Consider the following 18,398-nt stretch of genomic DNA (forward strand, 5'->3'; position numbering starts at 1 on the left):
CTTGCAGAATGTTTGGGACGTCTTACATTTTCTTTGACTCCAACTTTCCTAGATGTATAATTGTAGATATTAGAGCTGTAAGAGATCTTAAGCATTCATGAATGGATGGATGGATGAATGGATGGATGAATAGAATCATAGATCTTAGAATTGAAAAATACATCAGTCTAGTCTGGCCCCTCAGCCTTGTGGCAGTCAAAGCATGAAGACCCCTGTTTTTTCAGATAAATCCCAGAGAGGTTAAATGATTTGTACAAGCCCATAATGCTGCTACATAGCCAAGGGCCTTCTGTCTCATGTGACTTATATCACAGTTTGGAGTAAAGTGAAAAATCTTTCCCTCTTTACCAGTATAGCTCAACCATGACAGTAGCTACAGTTTTTCTTTTCAATTGAACATGCAAAATTAGGTAGGAGAAAGGAGGACTGCACCTGGTGCAGTTGGCCTAATCCATTGATCAGTCTCCCTAAGCCATTGATCTGGGATGGTGAGTCACCATGGTGAGATCTCCTCCACATCATACTACCTTAATGAGAAGCCTTAGTTCCAAGTAGCTGCTGGAGAAAAAAGTATATCACGCCGTAGTCCTTTATCTATTTAGTCAGCAAGCACCAATTGAGTCTCTACCATGTGCTAGGCCCTGTGTGCAGAGATAAGACACAGTCCTTACCTTTGAGGAGTTAAGAAATTAGACGAGAAGGCACATGGGAATTTTTTTTTTAAGTAATGCAACCTAAGAAATGCTAAAACAAAGCTTTGATCAAGGAACTATTGGAGTACTTTGCTGAACTATTTCAGCAAAGTCTGGGAGAGGGAGGATTGGGAAGTTTCACAGAGAAAGTGCTATTTGAGTAGGGAATTAGAGGGATCAGAAAAAGAGAGGAACATTCAGGCAGAGGGAATAATGTAAACAAAATCACCACCGAGAGGTAAAGTCCATGACGTCTTTGGTGAATGCACTCTGATCTGGTGAGGTTGATATTGCAGGAGAAGAATTGAGAAGAAGATTGGGTACTTTAACGGGAGATGAGATTTTAAAAGTAGTTTGGATCATAGATGAAGGAATTTGGTTGTACATGAGGCTAATGAGTTTGTTCTTTGTGCTTAGATACTGTGCAAGTCTTCAAAGACTTGCTTCCAAGCAAAACAATGACACTTTCAAATTTTTTCTAGAGAGATTACTTTTTGATTTGGGGCAAGACATATTTAGTGGGAAGAGACTGGCAGTAAAGACACTTGTTAAGTGGATTTAACACAGTCATAATTTCTAGTGCGAGTATTCAAGACTGAAGAGTCGGTTCAAGATTGGCTATTATATAAATTATTATGTTTTCTCAAACTTATTTTTTAAATTGCTGATTCCTGTTTTTTGAGGTGTAGTCAGTGAAATATACTAAGAAGGGCTCTGGGAAAAAAAAGCCTTAAAACAGTCCCTTGTATAGTTGGAGACAGAGTTTGTGTGAAGTGGAATAAACTGTTGTTGTCGTGAGTTACCATTATTGTTTCCACCTGTTAGTGGCAATACCATAGCTTTTACTTTCTGGTGTGGTCTCTGCGCTCATGCATAGCAGCACTACACATTGGAGATGTTGGTGCAATAAAGAAAAAAAGATTAATTCAAAAATAATATATACTCAAACTTAAATATGAACAATACCTTGGTAAACTGCACCCAAGACAGCTGAAACTTACTTCGTCCAGTGATTTCACTGCAAAGAATCCTAGCAAGTTTTCATGGAAATGGAAGCCTTCAAGGGACATTCTTTATACAAAGCCTGGGTTAGGTAAGCAAGACCAAGGAATTACAAAGGTCTCCTTATGAAACAAATTTCAGAGCTATAAAGATTAATGAGCCATGAAAACCCTGCAATATAAGTATAGTAATTATTGCTTTTAGAATTAGACATAATATGGTTGTATTTAAGAAGTGATATAAAATTCTCAGTAATATTCATAAATTGTACCAACTTTAGTTTCTTATAGTGTTTGCTTTCTTATGAAATAAGAATGTTAGAGAACCAAAGAAGTACTGAAACTTCCTTTAATTTGTTGTTGTTGTTTTTTAATGGTACAAGTTTTGGATTATGGACAGTTGCTCTTGGAATGGTGTCTTGGATAACTGCTTGCATTGTTAGTGTTATCAACTTCACCAACCCCTCACTGGGATTAGGACAGAGGGAGGTTTCTGTTGTCTCTCTGAAGGATTATATCCTTGGCAACATTGATAGGCCTTAAGTGAAGCCAGTTACCGCATTTAGAGGAAACACTTGGACAGGAGAGGAAAAGTGTCTCTTCCTGATTCTGGATGCAAGGGTTAAGAGTATTTGTTGAAAACAATGAAAAAGGGACTTATTGTACTGTTTGTTTTATGGCTTATAAAATAAGGTGATTCCAAAACTCAAATGATTCTACTGAATATATTAAATTTCACATAAGAAGAGACTGCCATTCTCCTGTTTAAAGTACAAGTGACATTTGAAAGGTTTAAAATATTTTATACTAGTATTTAATATTTTGGAATATTCAAATTGTTTAAATGCCTCAAGGTTTTTTGTATGCATCTATATGTGCACATCTTCCATAGTATAAACGTACATGCTTCGCCTGTTCTTATAGTAAGAAAATTCAATTATGTGCAGTGATTATTTTATCAAATAAAAATTTGTACATTTTTTTCTGATAAGTTTGGAATCATTGTAGTTGTAGCATTAATGATGGTTATTGTTTTGCATAGCTTTATAATTTTTAGAGCTCCTTTACATATGATATCTCATTTGAAGCTTTGATAGGGTAGTAGAGGAAATTTCCCCTTATCTACAAATCAGATTCCCAGCAACACCACCATATGGGAACATAACCATGAGTCTGGAAATAAATGGAAACAGCTTCTGACTGTAAAACAGATGTCACAGAGCCCTTAGTTTAGCTTAATTGAAAAGCTGAAGCCATCCTCAAGTCATTTACCTAAAATAAAGGAGCAGATTAGAGCCCACTTGATTCATAGGCAATCATGAGATATAACAGCTGACAAGAGGAAATATAAGTAGACAAGGGTCTTCGATTCACTTTTGGGTTACTCAACTCAGCAGTCTGTACACATTCATTGGAGGGACACATAGACCTAGGCATTCCAGTAGGCCCTTTAAGTATCCCTATAGTGGCTAAAATCTAGTCTAACACAGTGTAATAACTATTTGGCATGTTGATGACATTATAGGTAATCAAGAAGAGGTTAACTACCCTGGTTAAGGAAACAGGAGAATGTGTAATAGTTGGTTTCTTTTAATACCTTCTGTTGAAAATATTTCACGTGAAAATAACTTCTGCACTTAAATGAGGTAGTCTTCAGTTTTCAAGGAAATTCACTCATGGACTAATTTGCTTACCCTAATTTAGACAATAAATAAATTAGGTTATTATAGAGCAAAAAGGAGATGAGTAATTTTCAGCTTTACAAACTAAGTAAAAATGTTTGCTGCAGTTTATTTCTAATATTTAAAAGAAGCACTCAGAGAGTGTTGGCCCATGTATGTCAGCTATTCTTCCAAATCCTAGTAGCAAAAGTGGTGGAATAGAGCCAAGTGTGTTTGACAATGTGCTTGGCTGTGTTTGATCCCAGTAGCCATTCTCAAAGTATTAAACTGCATATATCATTCCTTCAACAAATACATAACAATCAATGGTTGCATATAGAATATGTCCATCACATCTAAAAGAGAATTCACAGAATCATAGAAAGTTAGAGCTGGAAGGGAGAGGTCACCTAGCGCACCTCATCCTCTTGATGAGAAAACTGAAGTCCATAAAGGATAGATAATGTATCCACGATCATATAGAAACCAGGACAAGAACCCAGTCCTCTTGTCTTTGTTCTTCTAAGAATTCCGTCCTTGAAGAGGTAATATAACCCAAAGAGAAACGTGCACATGTAATAAAATTTAAGGGGAAAATCACACTTGAGTATGTCCTAAATAAGTGAGGAAATGTGCCACTTTCTGCCTCTGTGAATGGTGTTTTCATAGGAATTGGATTCTGTGAAAGAGGAAATCTTTGTGGCACTGAGGAGAGGAAAATAGAGGCCAATTGGAAAGATGTGACAGCAAGGCTAGTTGGCTGTAGACAGATGTGAAAGCATGCGTGTTCCTAAGGAGGGAGGACAAGAACCTTTGTCATTTGAAGACCTTTCTTAATATAGTTTCATAGATTAGTGGAATGAACCTTATATTTAAAGGTGGGAAATAGGGATTTGAATACAGGCTGCTTTGGCACTTCAGTGTGTGTGACTGAACTTCACTGAACCTCAGTTTCTTCATCTGCAAAATAGAAATAATAATAGACTACCTCAAAGATTATTTTGAAGTTCAAGTGGAAAAAAGTATATAAAGGGCTTTATAACTGGAAATATCCAAGTGATAGGATAAAATAATAATTATTATCATTATTATACTATATGCACTAGAGAAAATATTTCTTTAGAAAGTATTTCTTTAAGAATAAGGCTGTTTTGGAGAAGAATGAAGCCTGGCAATTGGGCAAGTTTGGCTTCCATTTCTTTATACCTCCAGGCCTGTGGTTTCCAACTGTGATTGATGTTAATAGTTAACAATTCCTCTCCTGGCCATAAATTCCCTGGGGTCATTACAGAGATAAGCATCTAGGGCTGGTAAATTGCTCTGAGGCAGCTGAGGGTGGCAGGAGGGCAGGAGTCTTTAGTGGGAGGATGATCAGGTATCTGCATTTGGCTTTTAGGAGACAAACAAGGAATCTTGGCACTGAGGTATTTGATGTTCACTGCCACTGCAGCAAGTCCTTGCTGTAAATATATTTTCCATTGAAGATGGGAGAATCATAAATAATCACATTCAGTAATTATTAAGTATAGTCATTCATGTAAAGTTTGTTAATACTAACAGTCACCACTTATCCTTCTGATGAACATTTATTGAACTTGTAAATTGTTCATCAATAAGCACTTTATGTGCAAGATCTCATTTGGCAACTATATCATTATCTACTGTTAAGGAAACTGAAGCTCATTTAATTTTACTGTATGCAAGAAGCTCACTAATTTATTTTTTCCTAGATAGAGCTTCAGATGCCCTTTTTCGTTTTTGTTGCTGTCTTGACATCAGGTGGAGTCAGGTTGTCATTCTCCAAATAAAGGAAGAGTGGGAGCATTCCTGTAGGATCAGTTTAACAGGAAGGACCAGCTGTAGATAAAAGAAGTATCCTAAAGGTGTCATACATATTTGTAGCAAGAATATATCAGGTCTATACAGTTAACCCTAAATTACCTACGCTAGGAGAACTCAATGAAATTCATGAGATAAGGGAACCTTATTTACCTCTTTCAACATTGCATTTTCAGCACCTAGGAGAGCAGTGAGCGCATTGTCATTTGTGAAATGAATGAATGATCCATAGACTTTTATTTCAGGCAGCAGCTTCAACCTCTTCCCTTCCCTACCTCTCCCACATTTCCTACTAAAACTGATGCAATTAATACAAATACCCCCATTTGAGTTGAATTTTTCCTCCTATCCTTTCCCAATTATAGATGTAGAGCTAATGACAAGACAAATACTATGAGAGCCACCAAGGATTGAAGAGATGTAATAACTATCATTAACCAGCAGGGTTGATGTTAGAAGTTGTTTAGATATAGAAGTATTCAGTGTGGCATCAAGGAGTTCATTACTATTCTGAAAAGATGGCACTCAACATTATTTTCTTCTGATCTGTTCATGTTTATATCATTTAGTTCATTTCAGACCTCAAATCATCTACAAATTTTCTGGGACAATTTTTCCAAAGAGAATCTCAAGATTCCAGCAGAAAATTTTAGCCTTTTGTCCTGATTGTCATGCAAATCAAATGATTGTGTACCTTCTAGACTTATAAACATAATAATGACTCTAAATGCCTATACAGCTCAGATTTTGCATCTTTCATGTGCATTTTTCACCTGATTCAAAGGTCGTTTTCCAAATGTTTCATTTAGTCTGTTGAAAATCCTTCCACCTGGTACTGTTAGTTGAATGTGATGGTAACTATATACCATTCTTTGCCTTCCATTGGACTCCTTCAGTGTCTTTATGTGTGAGATTATTGACAGAATTAGATATTATTTTACAGTAGAGTTACAGCTGTCCAAGTTCTAAATAACAGCTATAACTAACCCCATGGGGGAAGATTCCTAATAATTTTCCAAGTTCCTGTGTTAGTGACAGGTTTCAGGCATACGCTCAGCTATTAAAGTATTAGAGTTTCTTTGATTTCTTAATCATTAACAACTTTAGCTTTGATTGCCCAGGGAGTTGCAAGCTGTTAAAATTATCATTTGCCTCTTACTAATTTTGAAACCAAGAGCTGTTTCTTCATTTGATGTAGTACAGGTCTTTCTCAGAGCGCACACAGCTCAAGAGCACTAAGAATCTACTATAAGAAAACCTATTCTAAAACAATGAATTTGTAAAATAAATGGGCGTAAAAGCAGAGAATTCTTAAATACTGAAGAGTTCAGTTTTTTAAAAGATTCGACAAAGAATTTTTTTCAGTAGAAAACATATCTTTTTTTTACAATTTAGTATTTAAATAGTGATTATTTTCTGTTAAAAAAGAGAGAGATAGGAAATCTGAAAGCTGTGTTTCAATGTGAAAAAGTCACTTGAAATTCAATCAGAGTTAAGATAATGTTGGATTATCATGTAAGTCAATGGAATATTAAAAAACATCCTGGAAAAATTCTATTTATACACAGCCTTTTCAAAGTCATGCCCCTACAATACTTTACCCATAGTAAATACTCAATAAATATTTGTTAAATAGATTTGCTATATGTTAAGATCAATTGATGGTGTGATAAAATGAAATGTTACCTTGAGCATTCATTCATACATTCATTCATTCATCCACCATCCATTCAGAGATAGTTATTTACATTCTAAATGTAGTTTATTGAAAAATTGAGAAATGATGACATTTTATGAAAAATGACTTTTCTCTAATGTTATCATTGTATTTCTACAACATTGGGCTGAAGGAATTTATTATTGGTCTGAGAAGCTCCTGTGGTCTAGTTCTGTGCAGGCTACTTAAGTAGTACATGAGAAGCTAGTTAAAATAATAAATTCCTAATCCCCATTCTCAAAGATTTTGTTCAGTAGATCTAGGGTGAGCCTAGCATTTGAATTTTTTTTTGAAAGCTACCCAGATACTGATATACAATTAGGTTGCAAAACCTAATATAATATCATCTAGAACTGTTTCTTCCAAAAGAGTCAGTTACCACAATTATTTGCTTAGCTTATTTATAATGTGCCTGTTCAACTTCCTGTTAAACTCCCTCCTTCTCTGGGAAGCCCCAGCCCTCTGAGGTGATGGGAAGGATAGGATGTTTTCCTTAGACAGGACATCAGGAAAAGGAACATCTAGCTTTCCTCAGTTCAGTATTTCTAATTTCTGGTGATTCCTTCTAAGTATCAATACAGTGCCAGGCAATACACTGTGGATATGCCACTACTTAAAGCAGGAAAAGCAAAAGTCAACACTACCTGGAAGCTCTCTCATACTTATAGGCCCACACTAATACTGTTCTTTATATGAGCCCTATCCCTGCCCTTTCTGATGTCATTCTTTATGTCACAAAGCCCTCCCAAACTTGTCTTCACACCTTTCTCTAAAGAGATAGAATGGAAGGTTCTGGCTTATAGAGGTCCTATTCTTGCTAACCCAGGCAAGCAAGAATGGATACACATAGTGCATCTTCGCCCAATCCATTCAATCTACCTTTCACTTTGTGACCCTTACTCTGCGCTTAGAATTAGACCTCTCATTTTACAATTCTGACTGTATTTTCTTTTTTTCTTTTTTCTTCACCTCTCCTAAGTAAGATTTGTTCTTAAGTACTGACCTGTACAGTTTCTCCAGAGTTAATCAGCTTATTTCCTTTTTGTCTACAAGCTAATCTTGATGTATTTTCCATCTCCTGTGTAATAGAATGTACCTCTAATCAGTCCTTCCCACTCAATATCATTATTATTAAGCATAATCATACATTAATTTTAATGTATTGTGACTTTGAGTGCTTATTAAAAAAATCTCTTTCTCGTTTGGAACTGCTGCTGTCTACATCTTTCTAAGGAAGCAGATCATTTTGCTTGCAGACTACAGGCTTGCTAAGCACTATGTGCAAGTAGATAGTGACATAGCATCTGTAAGATGTCTATATGTCAGTCTAAGACGAATATATGTCATATCCTTTTACGGTCCTTGATACTTGTGCCTATTAAACATCTGTAGTATATTAGACGCTGTGCAGGATAAAGCATAGCTGGGCAAAGTCTAATAATTACCATCTCATCCTATACTGAAAGTTAGTATAATTGAAGACTATAGGAAATACTTCCATTTTTCTCTTCTCCAGAGTAAATAATTCACATCCCTTTAACCACATTTGTTTATTAACTCCATGAACCCCAAACTCCATTAACGTAAATGAAGAAACATGTTTAAACAATTTTAGCCTATTTTATTAGCGATATAAAACTTCACAGCTGAAAAAGGGAGGCTAAAATCAAATGAAACCTGGAATGGATCAATGAGGACAAAAGCGTCCCTAAATACATTCCCTAAAGATAAAATCACTCAAGTCTTCTAGAACAGAATGGTTGGCAACTGCTGCCCCACACAAGTACCCCAAGTTCTTGCCTCACAAAGGTTTTTTTTTTTTTTTTTTTTTTGCCTCTCTAAGATGATTCTTTAAGGAGGAAAAAAAAATCAGAAAAACATTCAATTTTTTATAAATGGCACTTCTAGCACATCACAATACTAACCCTTGTGTTATCTCTTGGTGTGGCCCCAATTGAAGAGTACTTCCAGATTTTTTTCCCATTAATGAAAAGAATAGGTTTGAGTTCTTTTATATCATTAGAAAATAACAACCAACATTTTGGTGGTACAGGGTCATCACTAAAATGATAACAAGAATGAGTGTGCTGTACCCTTTTTTCACCCTGTTCATCTTCTGACTTTATTTTTGCTTTTCATATAGTCCTTTGCGAGATGCTATCACATAAGAAATACATGTAAATGTCATTATGAGTGACTTTGCAGTTTTTCGTGGAAATTTCATTTATCTAAGTCATAATTAATAACATTCAAGATGGAATCATTCCCTAAGGCAACCTCAACATTAGTTTGTGCAGTGTTTCACCAGGTCCGTTCATTTCCTGTCTGTGGTCAGAGTGCAGGCATCTTTGAGTGTATCTTGTTCATGTAGTGGGGACATTGTTACTCACAGTAACTTCATATTAATGATACAGTTAACTTATGGTATCAGTGTACGAGTCAAGTATCTGGGTGGTGAGAATATTAGGTGGTTCTGTTTATAAATATAATTAGAAATGGGAAAAAATGGAAGGACAAACAACATAAAGTGCATGATGATATCTCTAGGTAATAAGCTCATTGTAGATTTTAACTTTTTCTTGCATTTATCTGTTTTTTAAAATTTCTAAAATGAAGAAAAATATATGAAATCTTAGAGAAAGAAGAAATTATAGTTGCTGCTTATTTCTTACTTTGTATTTGCTTATCCTAGGAGACTTACCTATGCATTTTTTTGTATGTGGTATTTCTCTCCCAGGCAGTCTTTCCTTCTTGCCCATGCTGCTGAAGCATCTTTTCTCTATTTTAGCAGTACGGAAAGTTCATGAGTTTGTATAACGAGGACCTAAATATAAATACATAATTGTAGCTGACTTTGATTCTTTTTATTTTTTAAATTTGATAACCTAGGTTTGTAGATGGATTTTTGCGTGCATTTTGCTGCAAGCTGATGCTTATGGTCTTTGTATTTGCAGATGTGGACAGGAGTCAGAGGAGATGAATGTGTTGCTATGCATGGGAGGCTTTAGGTGATATGAAAAACAGTATGGTAGAATTTGTAGGCTGAATCATATTTTGGAGATATTAATTAAATGAAAGCCATTCATTAACATTTCTCAGGCCCAATGTCCTAGATCCTAATTCAGATTAACATCCCAATGTATTTAACATGTTTCTCCCTTGATCCATTGGCCATTAAAAGTTATGTTCAAACTGTGTATTAAAACTATAATCGTGGACATCTTTGCTACTGCTGTCCAAAGAAATACCTCCTAACACTTTCATTCTTAGCTAAATTTCTGAATTTTTGAAAATGGGTCCCCTTCCTGAGCCCCTCCCCTTCTTTTTCCTTTTTACAATTTCAAAAATTTCTTCATCCTAACTTTATGAGACTGTCAAGGAAGAAAATCTTACAACTATCATAAGACATTAAAGAAGACAGAACAAAATTGAATGCCTTGGGAGTTTTGTGTAGTACAAAAAAGCAAGGAATAATTTGGTTTATTTGTTTCTTCCCATCTAATATTTTTAGGTACAAGCCTATGCAGAAAGTGGATGGGGTTGCAGATGGTTTCACAGGAAGTGGTCAACAGACAGGCACATCTGTTGAGCAAACTGTAATTGCCCAAGTCAAACATCATCAACAGTTTTTAGGTATGTTAAGGTGTAATGCATATTAGTTGCTATCAGGATTTTGAAAACAGAGAACAACGGCAGTGTTTCTCCAAGTACAATGTCTATTACAGATGGTTAATTACATAGTTTTTTTTTTTTGTGCTGAAACTATGCACATTATATGATAGTTCTCGTTCATTTCTACTTTTTCGTAGAAAAAGAGCTTATTTTTAAAATCTCAAGCTATGTAGAACTTTTAAAGCATATGAATTAAAAGCTCATTTCTATGAAATTGTTTTCCAGAATTTGTATTAATTGGGCATTTATGATCAAAATTGTGTGGTAGTTTCGAGTAGTAACTTGAAGTGCCCAAAAAGAATTCTCATTTCCTGCGTATAAAGTTGCATATGCATATAGTCTCAGATTAGAAAAATTATTATAAACTTTAAAAAGTATTATTCTTTTAAATTGATCACAGTATTTCCTACTTTTGTAATTTTATAGATGGTATACCTGTTTCTTGTTATTTAAAGAGTTAAGGAAGTGGAACTTGAACATTTTGCATATTCCTGTCATAGCTAAAGGTGCAAAAATGGCACTTTAATTGACAGCTCTTCTAGAGATGAACATGCATAGTTTCGGTACAACAGATCAAGATAAGTAGAAGCTCTCAGAGAGTGCGTGTGTGTATGTGTCTGTGTGTGTGTATATGTGTCTATGTGCACTTTCTGACAAAGACAACTGAAATGTACTCTGGGGTCAGAAGGGCTACTGAAGTTGAAAGCATTATGGCAGCATTCCCAAGCTAGAGTCCTCAAGTATATTCTTGTAGACCCTTGAGCTCTCAGCAAGAATCTTTATATTTTTTATTTTGTGTCCTTATTTCAATTATAATCTTTCAAAAAAGTAAAAGCATATTCTGGATTACCTGGAAGACTAGAACGAATGCCGTTCTGCAATTTTAGTTTCCGCATTTGTATTTGAATTTATCATAAGGTTGGCACCAAAGTGTATTACATTAATTGTCCAGAGCCAATGAGAAAAGAACAGAGAGAGACTTACTATGTAAATTGCTCCTTCATGCCAAGGGAAGGCTAAATGATGTCCCAGTGCTCCGTGTATAGGAAAGTTTCACAGCTCATTTGAATATAGAAGCACAATGGGAGAACCAGCCATCATGAAGTATGTGTTGGTATAGGGCTATCAAACTCAAAAGATCCTGCGCTGCAGCAGTCAGTACCATATTCATGTTGCAAGAGGTAATTTAGTTACAGGACAACAGCATCATCTATCATATCAAATTAATGTTGTTAAGTCTAATGTTATTTTTTTAGGTTTCTTTGTACTTATTTTGTAGGTCTTTTAGTTTATGACTATATGAGAGGTATAAGCATAATAAGTTTAAAGCTAGATTTATTTTTATATACCTAAGTAATATAATGATAAAAATAACTAAAATTGATACTGGCCAGCTCAAGGTATTTTTCTTAGGGGTCCTATATTGAGAGACACTGAGATATGTTATTTCCAATATAATCATATATAATCATAGTGAAAATTCAGTTTCTCCAGAATTTTAAAAGTATCCTCTCTATTCTTTTGTGCTGCTGCTGCTAAGTTTTGTTTATAAAATACTAATATGAAAAGTCCTTGCTTTTTGGACCACTGACCTTTAAATTTTTTTCTTTTTTAGTCTTCTTAAATTTGCCCTCATTAATCTGTAATTGGCACCATCCACAATAACTGTTTTTCTGTTGTGTTGTCATGGTAACAGATGCATCTCGAGCACTTCCAGAGTTTGGAGAAGTTGAAATCTCTTCTCTGCCAGATGGTACTACCTTTGAGGATATCAAGTCACTGCAGAGTCTTTATCGAGAGCACTGTGAGGTAAGTCTTTTCAAACATAGTCGGACACGTGCTAGGTTTTGCCAGGCAACTTGCTAAAGCAAAATAATCAAACATATTCCTAGAGGACAGATAAAGTTACTTCATATTTCTTTGAGCACTAATAAGTTATCTTTTCTTCATGTCTCAGGGAGAATAAATTTTACTTTCCATCTTCTTAGCCTATTCTAATACGAATCCTTTGATGAAGCAATTCCACTTCTAGGTACTCATTCTAGAAAAATGCTTACATGTAGGGGAAGAGATAAGTGTACAGGGAACTTGTTGCATTATGGTTTTTAATGAGAAAGATTGCTTATAACTTCAATATCTAACAGGGAACTGAATAAATAAAATATGGTATGATCTATAGAGTAGAATGCTATGCAGCCATTAAAAAGAACAGGCAACTCTAAATGTACATTTTGGAACAAGCTCCAGGATTTATTTTTAAGGGAAAAAGCAAGATGTAAAACAGCGAGTATAATATACTATCATTTGAGTGAAAAAGAACCTGTTATATACATCTCTCCAGAAGAAAGAACAAAATATTAATGCTGGTTGCCTTTGGGAAGAAAACTTAGTGACTAGGAGTCAGGGGGAAGAGACTTAATTTTTCAATATACTCTTTTTACCTTTTGAATTTTACACCATAAGTGTGTATTTCTATCAAAACTATTTTCTAGAAATGTTTTATAAAGCACTTTAGGTGTTCCTTCCAGGGGTCATTGAGGCTCTAGTTTTGTTTTGTTTTCATGGTTAATTGAGTTTTCTCTTAGTGTTTTCCATGCCTACTCCTACTCCCTTTCTGAGTATCCTATATCAAAATTGGCTACATTGTCTCCAGGAGGTGAACTCTCTCCAAGCCCGCATGCACCTGCAGCTCACCTGGTAAAAGGAAGATAACAGATTGCAATAAGAGTCTTCTAAAGTACCCCTCCTTTTGAAAGAGGAACTGTTTAGAACTTAAGTAGCTTTATTCCAGGGCTATTTATGATCTACTTAGAAGTAAAAGATAATCCTTGGGCAGTCATCTTGACTGCTGATAATGCAGTATGCAGTGAGAAGTCTCAGCTCGTAACATTCACAGATTTTTGTTCCGACTCCAGAAATAAGAACTGCTTGAGTGAATCTGAGTACTTGTCAAGGGTGCTAGATTATTAACAACCAAGGGCAAGTTCTCTCTTTATTAACAAACTGTGTGCCAGAAGTGTTTTTCAACATGTCCTGCCAGTTTGTTGTTTCCAGCATTTCTTGTTACGATGAAAAACACTTACTATCTTTTTCTCTTTGACTGCTTTTCCCAATATTAGAGAATTTCTGGATGATCCTTACCTATCTAGAAAAAAATTTCTTTCTTTCTTTCTGCATGAATATCATGTATATTCAATGAAGATTTACATAAAGATTCTCTAATCAGTTTCTCATTTCTCTGTGTTCAGGTGAACCTTGCTTCAAGCAACCCCACCTACACAAATATAATTTGGATTGTTTTAAGTTTCTCATATTTATTCAAAATATAACTTGGAGCATGATTATTTACATTACTAAAGAATATACATTAAAATTAGGAGGGTGGGAGGGAGGGAGATGCAAGAGGGAAGAGATATGGGAACATATGTATATGTATAACTGATTCACTTTGTTATAAAGCAGAAACTAACACACCATTGTAAAGCAATTATACTTCAATAAAGGTGTTTAAAAAAAATTAATCTAAATGAAAAATTCCCCCAATAAGGTGAAAATATTCTTTGGATTACAAAATTTTCATTAATTGTCAGGAATACTCTATATGAAGAGATATGAACATATATAGTAATTAATCTGCATGGGAAATGGCAGTTCATAGAATGATCCTCATTTATTCAGAGTTACCAGTGTTCATGCCATCTCTCATGGGGCATAAAGACATATATGAAAAGGAAGAATTCTAATTATTTTTTCCTGTCACACTTCCAAACTTTTCAAGGACAGGTGCCTGAGTCTCGGATCCAGTCCTGTAAATGGTTGTTTGCCCTAAGCCAGTGGAATACGGATTATTTTAAACTATATTTGGCATACATTTCAGTTTGAACATATTTAAAAGTGGGTGGACAAATGATAAAATGTTTTATTCATTTGTAAAACTGACTAAATGTGGCTGATATGAATGTCCTTTTCAGAAGAATTATTTGAGATTATTTCATTTGAAGAGATACTTAATTTAAGGTGCACTGAATTTGTTACTTGCCTTATTTTATTTCATATTTCCTATAATCTATGTTTTTAAGAAAGATTAATATACCCATTTTGGCTGTTATTTGGAATTCGCACAGTTGGCTTATCAAAGATATTTTGGAAGTATCACTAGTTATGTAAGGAACAAATATAATTTTCTACACAAGATGCTCTGACAGTCATTTTTTTCTTTTAATATATGCATAGTGTTCTTACAGCAATCTCATAGCTAGAAATATGTAAGGTATTGTATCAGATATTACTAATTGCTTCATTAATAGACATCTCTCGGAATGTGCCTAAACTACATTTGGGAAAGCAGCTATAATAATTTGCCTCCTGAGAAGGTTTTGGGTTTTGCCTGGGAGCAAGGACATCTGGATGCCTTTCCTTCCAGGGCTTGCTTTTGTGTTTTTATTGTTGCTGATATTAAAGGGTGGGGAGCATGTTAATTAATTAGTCCCCTTCCCTCCATTTTCATTTTCCAACTACTTGCAACATTTCCTACTAGCTCCCAGAACATCCCCCAAACAGATTTTGCTTAATACTTGAATTGGTCTCAGAGTGTTTTTGTATAGAACATCAATTATTCTCTGTATCATGCACAGGGCCAGATCTACACGGGTAGCACAGACTCCAGAATTACAAAGTTGCAGTTTCCTCTTTCTGCCTTAAATGTTCAGACTAATTCTCTCGATTGCCCCTTGTTGTCTCTTAAATTCTATGAATTTTGCAGATTTTGAAGGGGCTGTTTTACGTGTTTTTGTTCTCAATGCTGATGACATCAAACACGTTATACTGAGGACTTGTCTTTTGTACTGAAAATAATCACAGAATCACGTGATCTTTGTACAAACAAGTTTTGGTTTTATGACTGCTTTTTTTTTTTTTTTAATTTAGCAGTGTGGATTTTTTTTTCCCTAATATTTATTTATTTATTTATTTATGGCTGTGTTGGGTCTTCGTTTCTGTGCAAGGGCTTTCTCTAGTTGCGGCGAGTGGTGGCCACTCTTCATCGCGGTGCGCGGGCCTCTCACTATCGCGTCCTCTCTTGTTGCGGAGCACAGGCTCCAGACGCGCAGGCTCAGTAGTTGTGGCTCACGGGCCTAGTTGCTCTGCGGCATGTGGGATCTTCCCAGACCAGGGCTCGAACCTGTGTCCCCTGCATTGACAGGCAGATTCTCAACCACTGCGCCAGCAGGGAAGCCCATGACTGCTTTTTATCTGAAGGCGAATTTGCAGACTAATTGCAATGGCAGGGTGAAATTAAATATGATCATCAAAAGTTAATGAAAGTGGCAAATTTTAGCATCATCAAAAAAAAAAAATGTCCTTGATGCAGCTGGAGATCTAAGACATAAAATTAAGAAGGAGGAGGTGAGGGCCCCCACCCCCAAGGTTAGAAAAGGGGCTAGTCTTACAGCTTCTCTCCAAAGGGTGTATGCAGAGAGAAGATTGAATGTAAGCCATTCTGTGACCACAGAGAGGTGTGTGCTGTGCTTTTCTTCTGCCAAGACAGGCACTACCCTCTGGAGGTCAGCCTGACTCTGTAGTTTCTGCCCCCAGCCTCTGCTTGGCTAGGAACACTCCAGAACCCATGGTCAGCAGCCCTAACCAGAGCTGATTTAGCCCTAACTCCGTCTGCCATACACAAGCACCTCCATACCCTTCTCTTCTGCTTTTTTTTTTTTATGGCTAGTGGACACAGCTAGTCCAGTAAAGACTGATGTGAATTGAATGTATGTTCTATGTCCCTGTGGATCTGAGAATAGTAAGGGAACCAGGGAAGTAGTGGGTTAAGGAATGAAAGAAAAGTTAGGGAAGCAAGCGTGAAAATGGAGAGAAAAGAGAGGAAAAAGTAAGGGTGGGATGTGAGGTCATTCTGGGAGGAATACAAGTTACCCTGCTTAATCATTTAAGAGTTATTTCCCCCCTTTTTTTCCTAGCTAATCTCTTTTGTTTTCCCATTTCCATTGGCAAAATTTAGTCCAGTTTCACCATATTAATTTATGAACCCAAAAGTATCTTTACATTTAAGTCTTGTTACAGTATGTACTCCTCACACATCCCCATAAGAAATTTTGTAAGGTAACATCAATAACCATTTTGTTTTTTAGGCAATATTGGACGTTGTTGTGAATCTTCAATTTAGCCTGATAGAAAAATTGTGGCAAACATTCTGGCGCTATTCTCCCTCTACTCCAACTGACGGCACTACCATTACTGAATCAAGGTCAGAATCAATATGCTTTTCCAATTCATTTTCATGGCTGAGTAGATGTCACAGCTAACAAATTAGAGATATGTATACCAGTTGTGAACCTTACCTGATAACATTAATTGAATAGATTGAAATAAACCACAAACTACTCTTTTGAGGTTTCAGCGTGTGTATTATAGCTCCCATTTATATTGATTTGGGGGACTGCAGTAGAACTATTTCATCCTCATGGAATTAGTATCATATCTGCCTTTCATACCGTCAGAAAGTATTAACGTGCATAGGCAGCTCTGGGGGAGTGTTATATATATCCAGCCGTGTGGCACCAGGGCAATGGTGGTATAGTTCTAACCTCAGTAATATTTGATAAACTAAAACTATTTTTAAAGTCCATTTTCTTTTTTATCCTCATTTGCCATCTATTCATTTGCTACATTTATTCACACCAGCAATCTGAGTGAAATAGAAAGTCGACTTCCGAAAGCAAAGCTGATAACTCTGTGCAAACATGAGTCTATCCTGAAATGGATGTGTAACTGTGACCATGGGATGTACCAGGCTTTGGTGGAGATTCTCATCCCCGACGTCCTTAGACCTATTCCTAGTAAGTTAAATGCAGACAAGTACGGATGCTTTTGTTCTCATACATTCCACCCAGGAAGTTTTGGGTAGTGACGTTGCAAACTAGAGTGATTCTAATCTCATTAAATTTGCCAAATAGAAAACATGCAACACAGAGTATTGCATGAAAGCAGCCTAGAGCAAAACTGTAGTAAAAAGGGAAAAATTCTCTGTTTTTCAATCTTTCATTTTCTTTTTGACAAAAAAGACAACCTATAGATGTGACAGCCCCAATGACTAATTGCAAGAACACTCCCAGGCCAGTCAACCATGTGAAAATCATTCTACCCAAGGAAAAGGTTTCCTTCATAAAGCCCAGAATTTTTGAAATCTGTAATTGCTAGACCAGCCTCTTTCATGTTTGCTTTTGATTTGAAATGAATTTATCTTGGTTTCTACTGAAGTTGAATTTCTTTATAAAAGCATTTACTTTGTCACCGACATCATGTTAAGAACTACAAATGCAGTTTCCATTAACAGTAATGCTTAACTGGCATTTTGAGAGAAAAATCAATGTAACTGCACTAGCACTGTATTCCTGCCATGAAGCAAATAGGAATTACATAGATAAATTAGATTACTTTTTTAAGTGATAGTGTTTTTTAAACTACCCTGTTGCAAACAAAGCTATTTTTTGCAAGTGTCAATATAAAAGCCATCATGGATACTTGTGTTAGAGGCAGTTGAAATGATTTTAGGTGTACATCTTTATGAGCACCTACTAGTAACCTTGACTTTTAAAGATATGGAACAGAATTGCTACTCTACAGTGACATTAATAAGGTAAAAGCAATCTTTTAGCTTGTAAAATTAGCAGCCTTGTACTCGAAGTACACTCTTCACAGTTAATTTGTGTTAAATTGTTCCAGAAAATATTTAAATAGGGATTTAGCAAGAAATGGTGAAGATACTAACATTTGTATGTTTATACTTTCTTTTTTAAAATAT

General features: G+C 35.7%; 1 protein-coding gene across 6 annotated transcripts in view; it reads left to right on the forward strand.

Moving 5' to 3' along the window:
• RFX3 (regulatory factor X3) overlaps positions 1 to 18,398 on the forward strand; it is a 293,286-nt gene that overhangs the window by 229,491 nt on the left and 45,397 nt on the right. For all 6 annotated transcript variants that reach the window (XM_036854090.1, XM_036854085.1, XM_036854088.1 and 3 more), the window contains 4 exons: positions 10,422 to 10,543; positions 12,279 to 12,391; positions 16,726 to 16,841; positions 17,279 to 17,433. In XM_036854090.1, coding sequence (XP_036709985.1) covers positions 10,422 to 10,543; positions 12,279 to 12,391; positions 16,726 to 16,841; positions 17,279 to 17,433 — 506 coding nt within the window. The remainder of the gene's footprint in view (positions 1 to 10,421; positions 10,544 to 12,278; positions 12,392 to 16,725; positions 16,842 to 17,278; positions 17,434 to 18,398) is intronic.

This window comes from Balaenoptera musculus, chromosome 6, assembly GCF_009873245.2.
Source record: "Balaenoptera musculus isolate JJ_BM4_2016_0621 chromosome 6, mBalMus1.pri.v3, whole genome shotgun sequence".
NCBI lineage: Eukaryota > Metazoa > Chordata > Mammalia > Artiodactyla > Balaenopteridae > Balaenoptera > Balaenoptera musculus.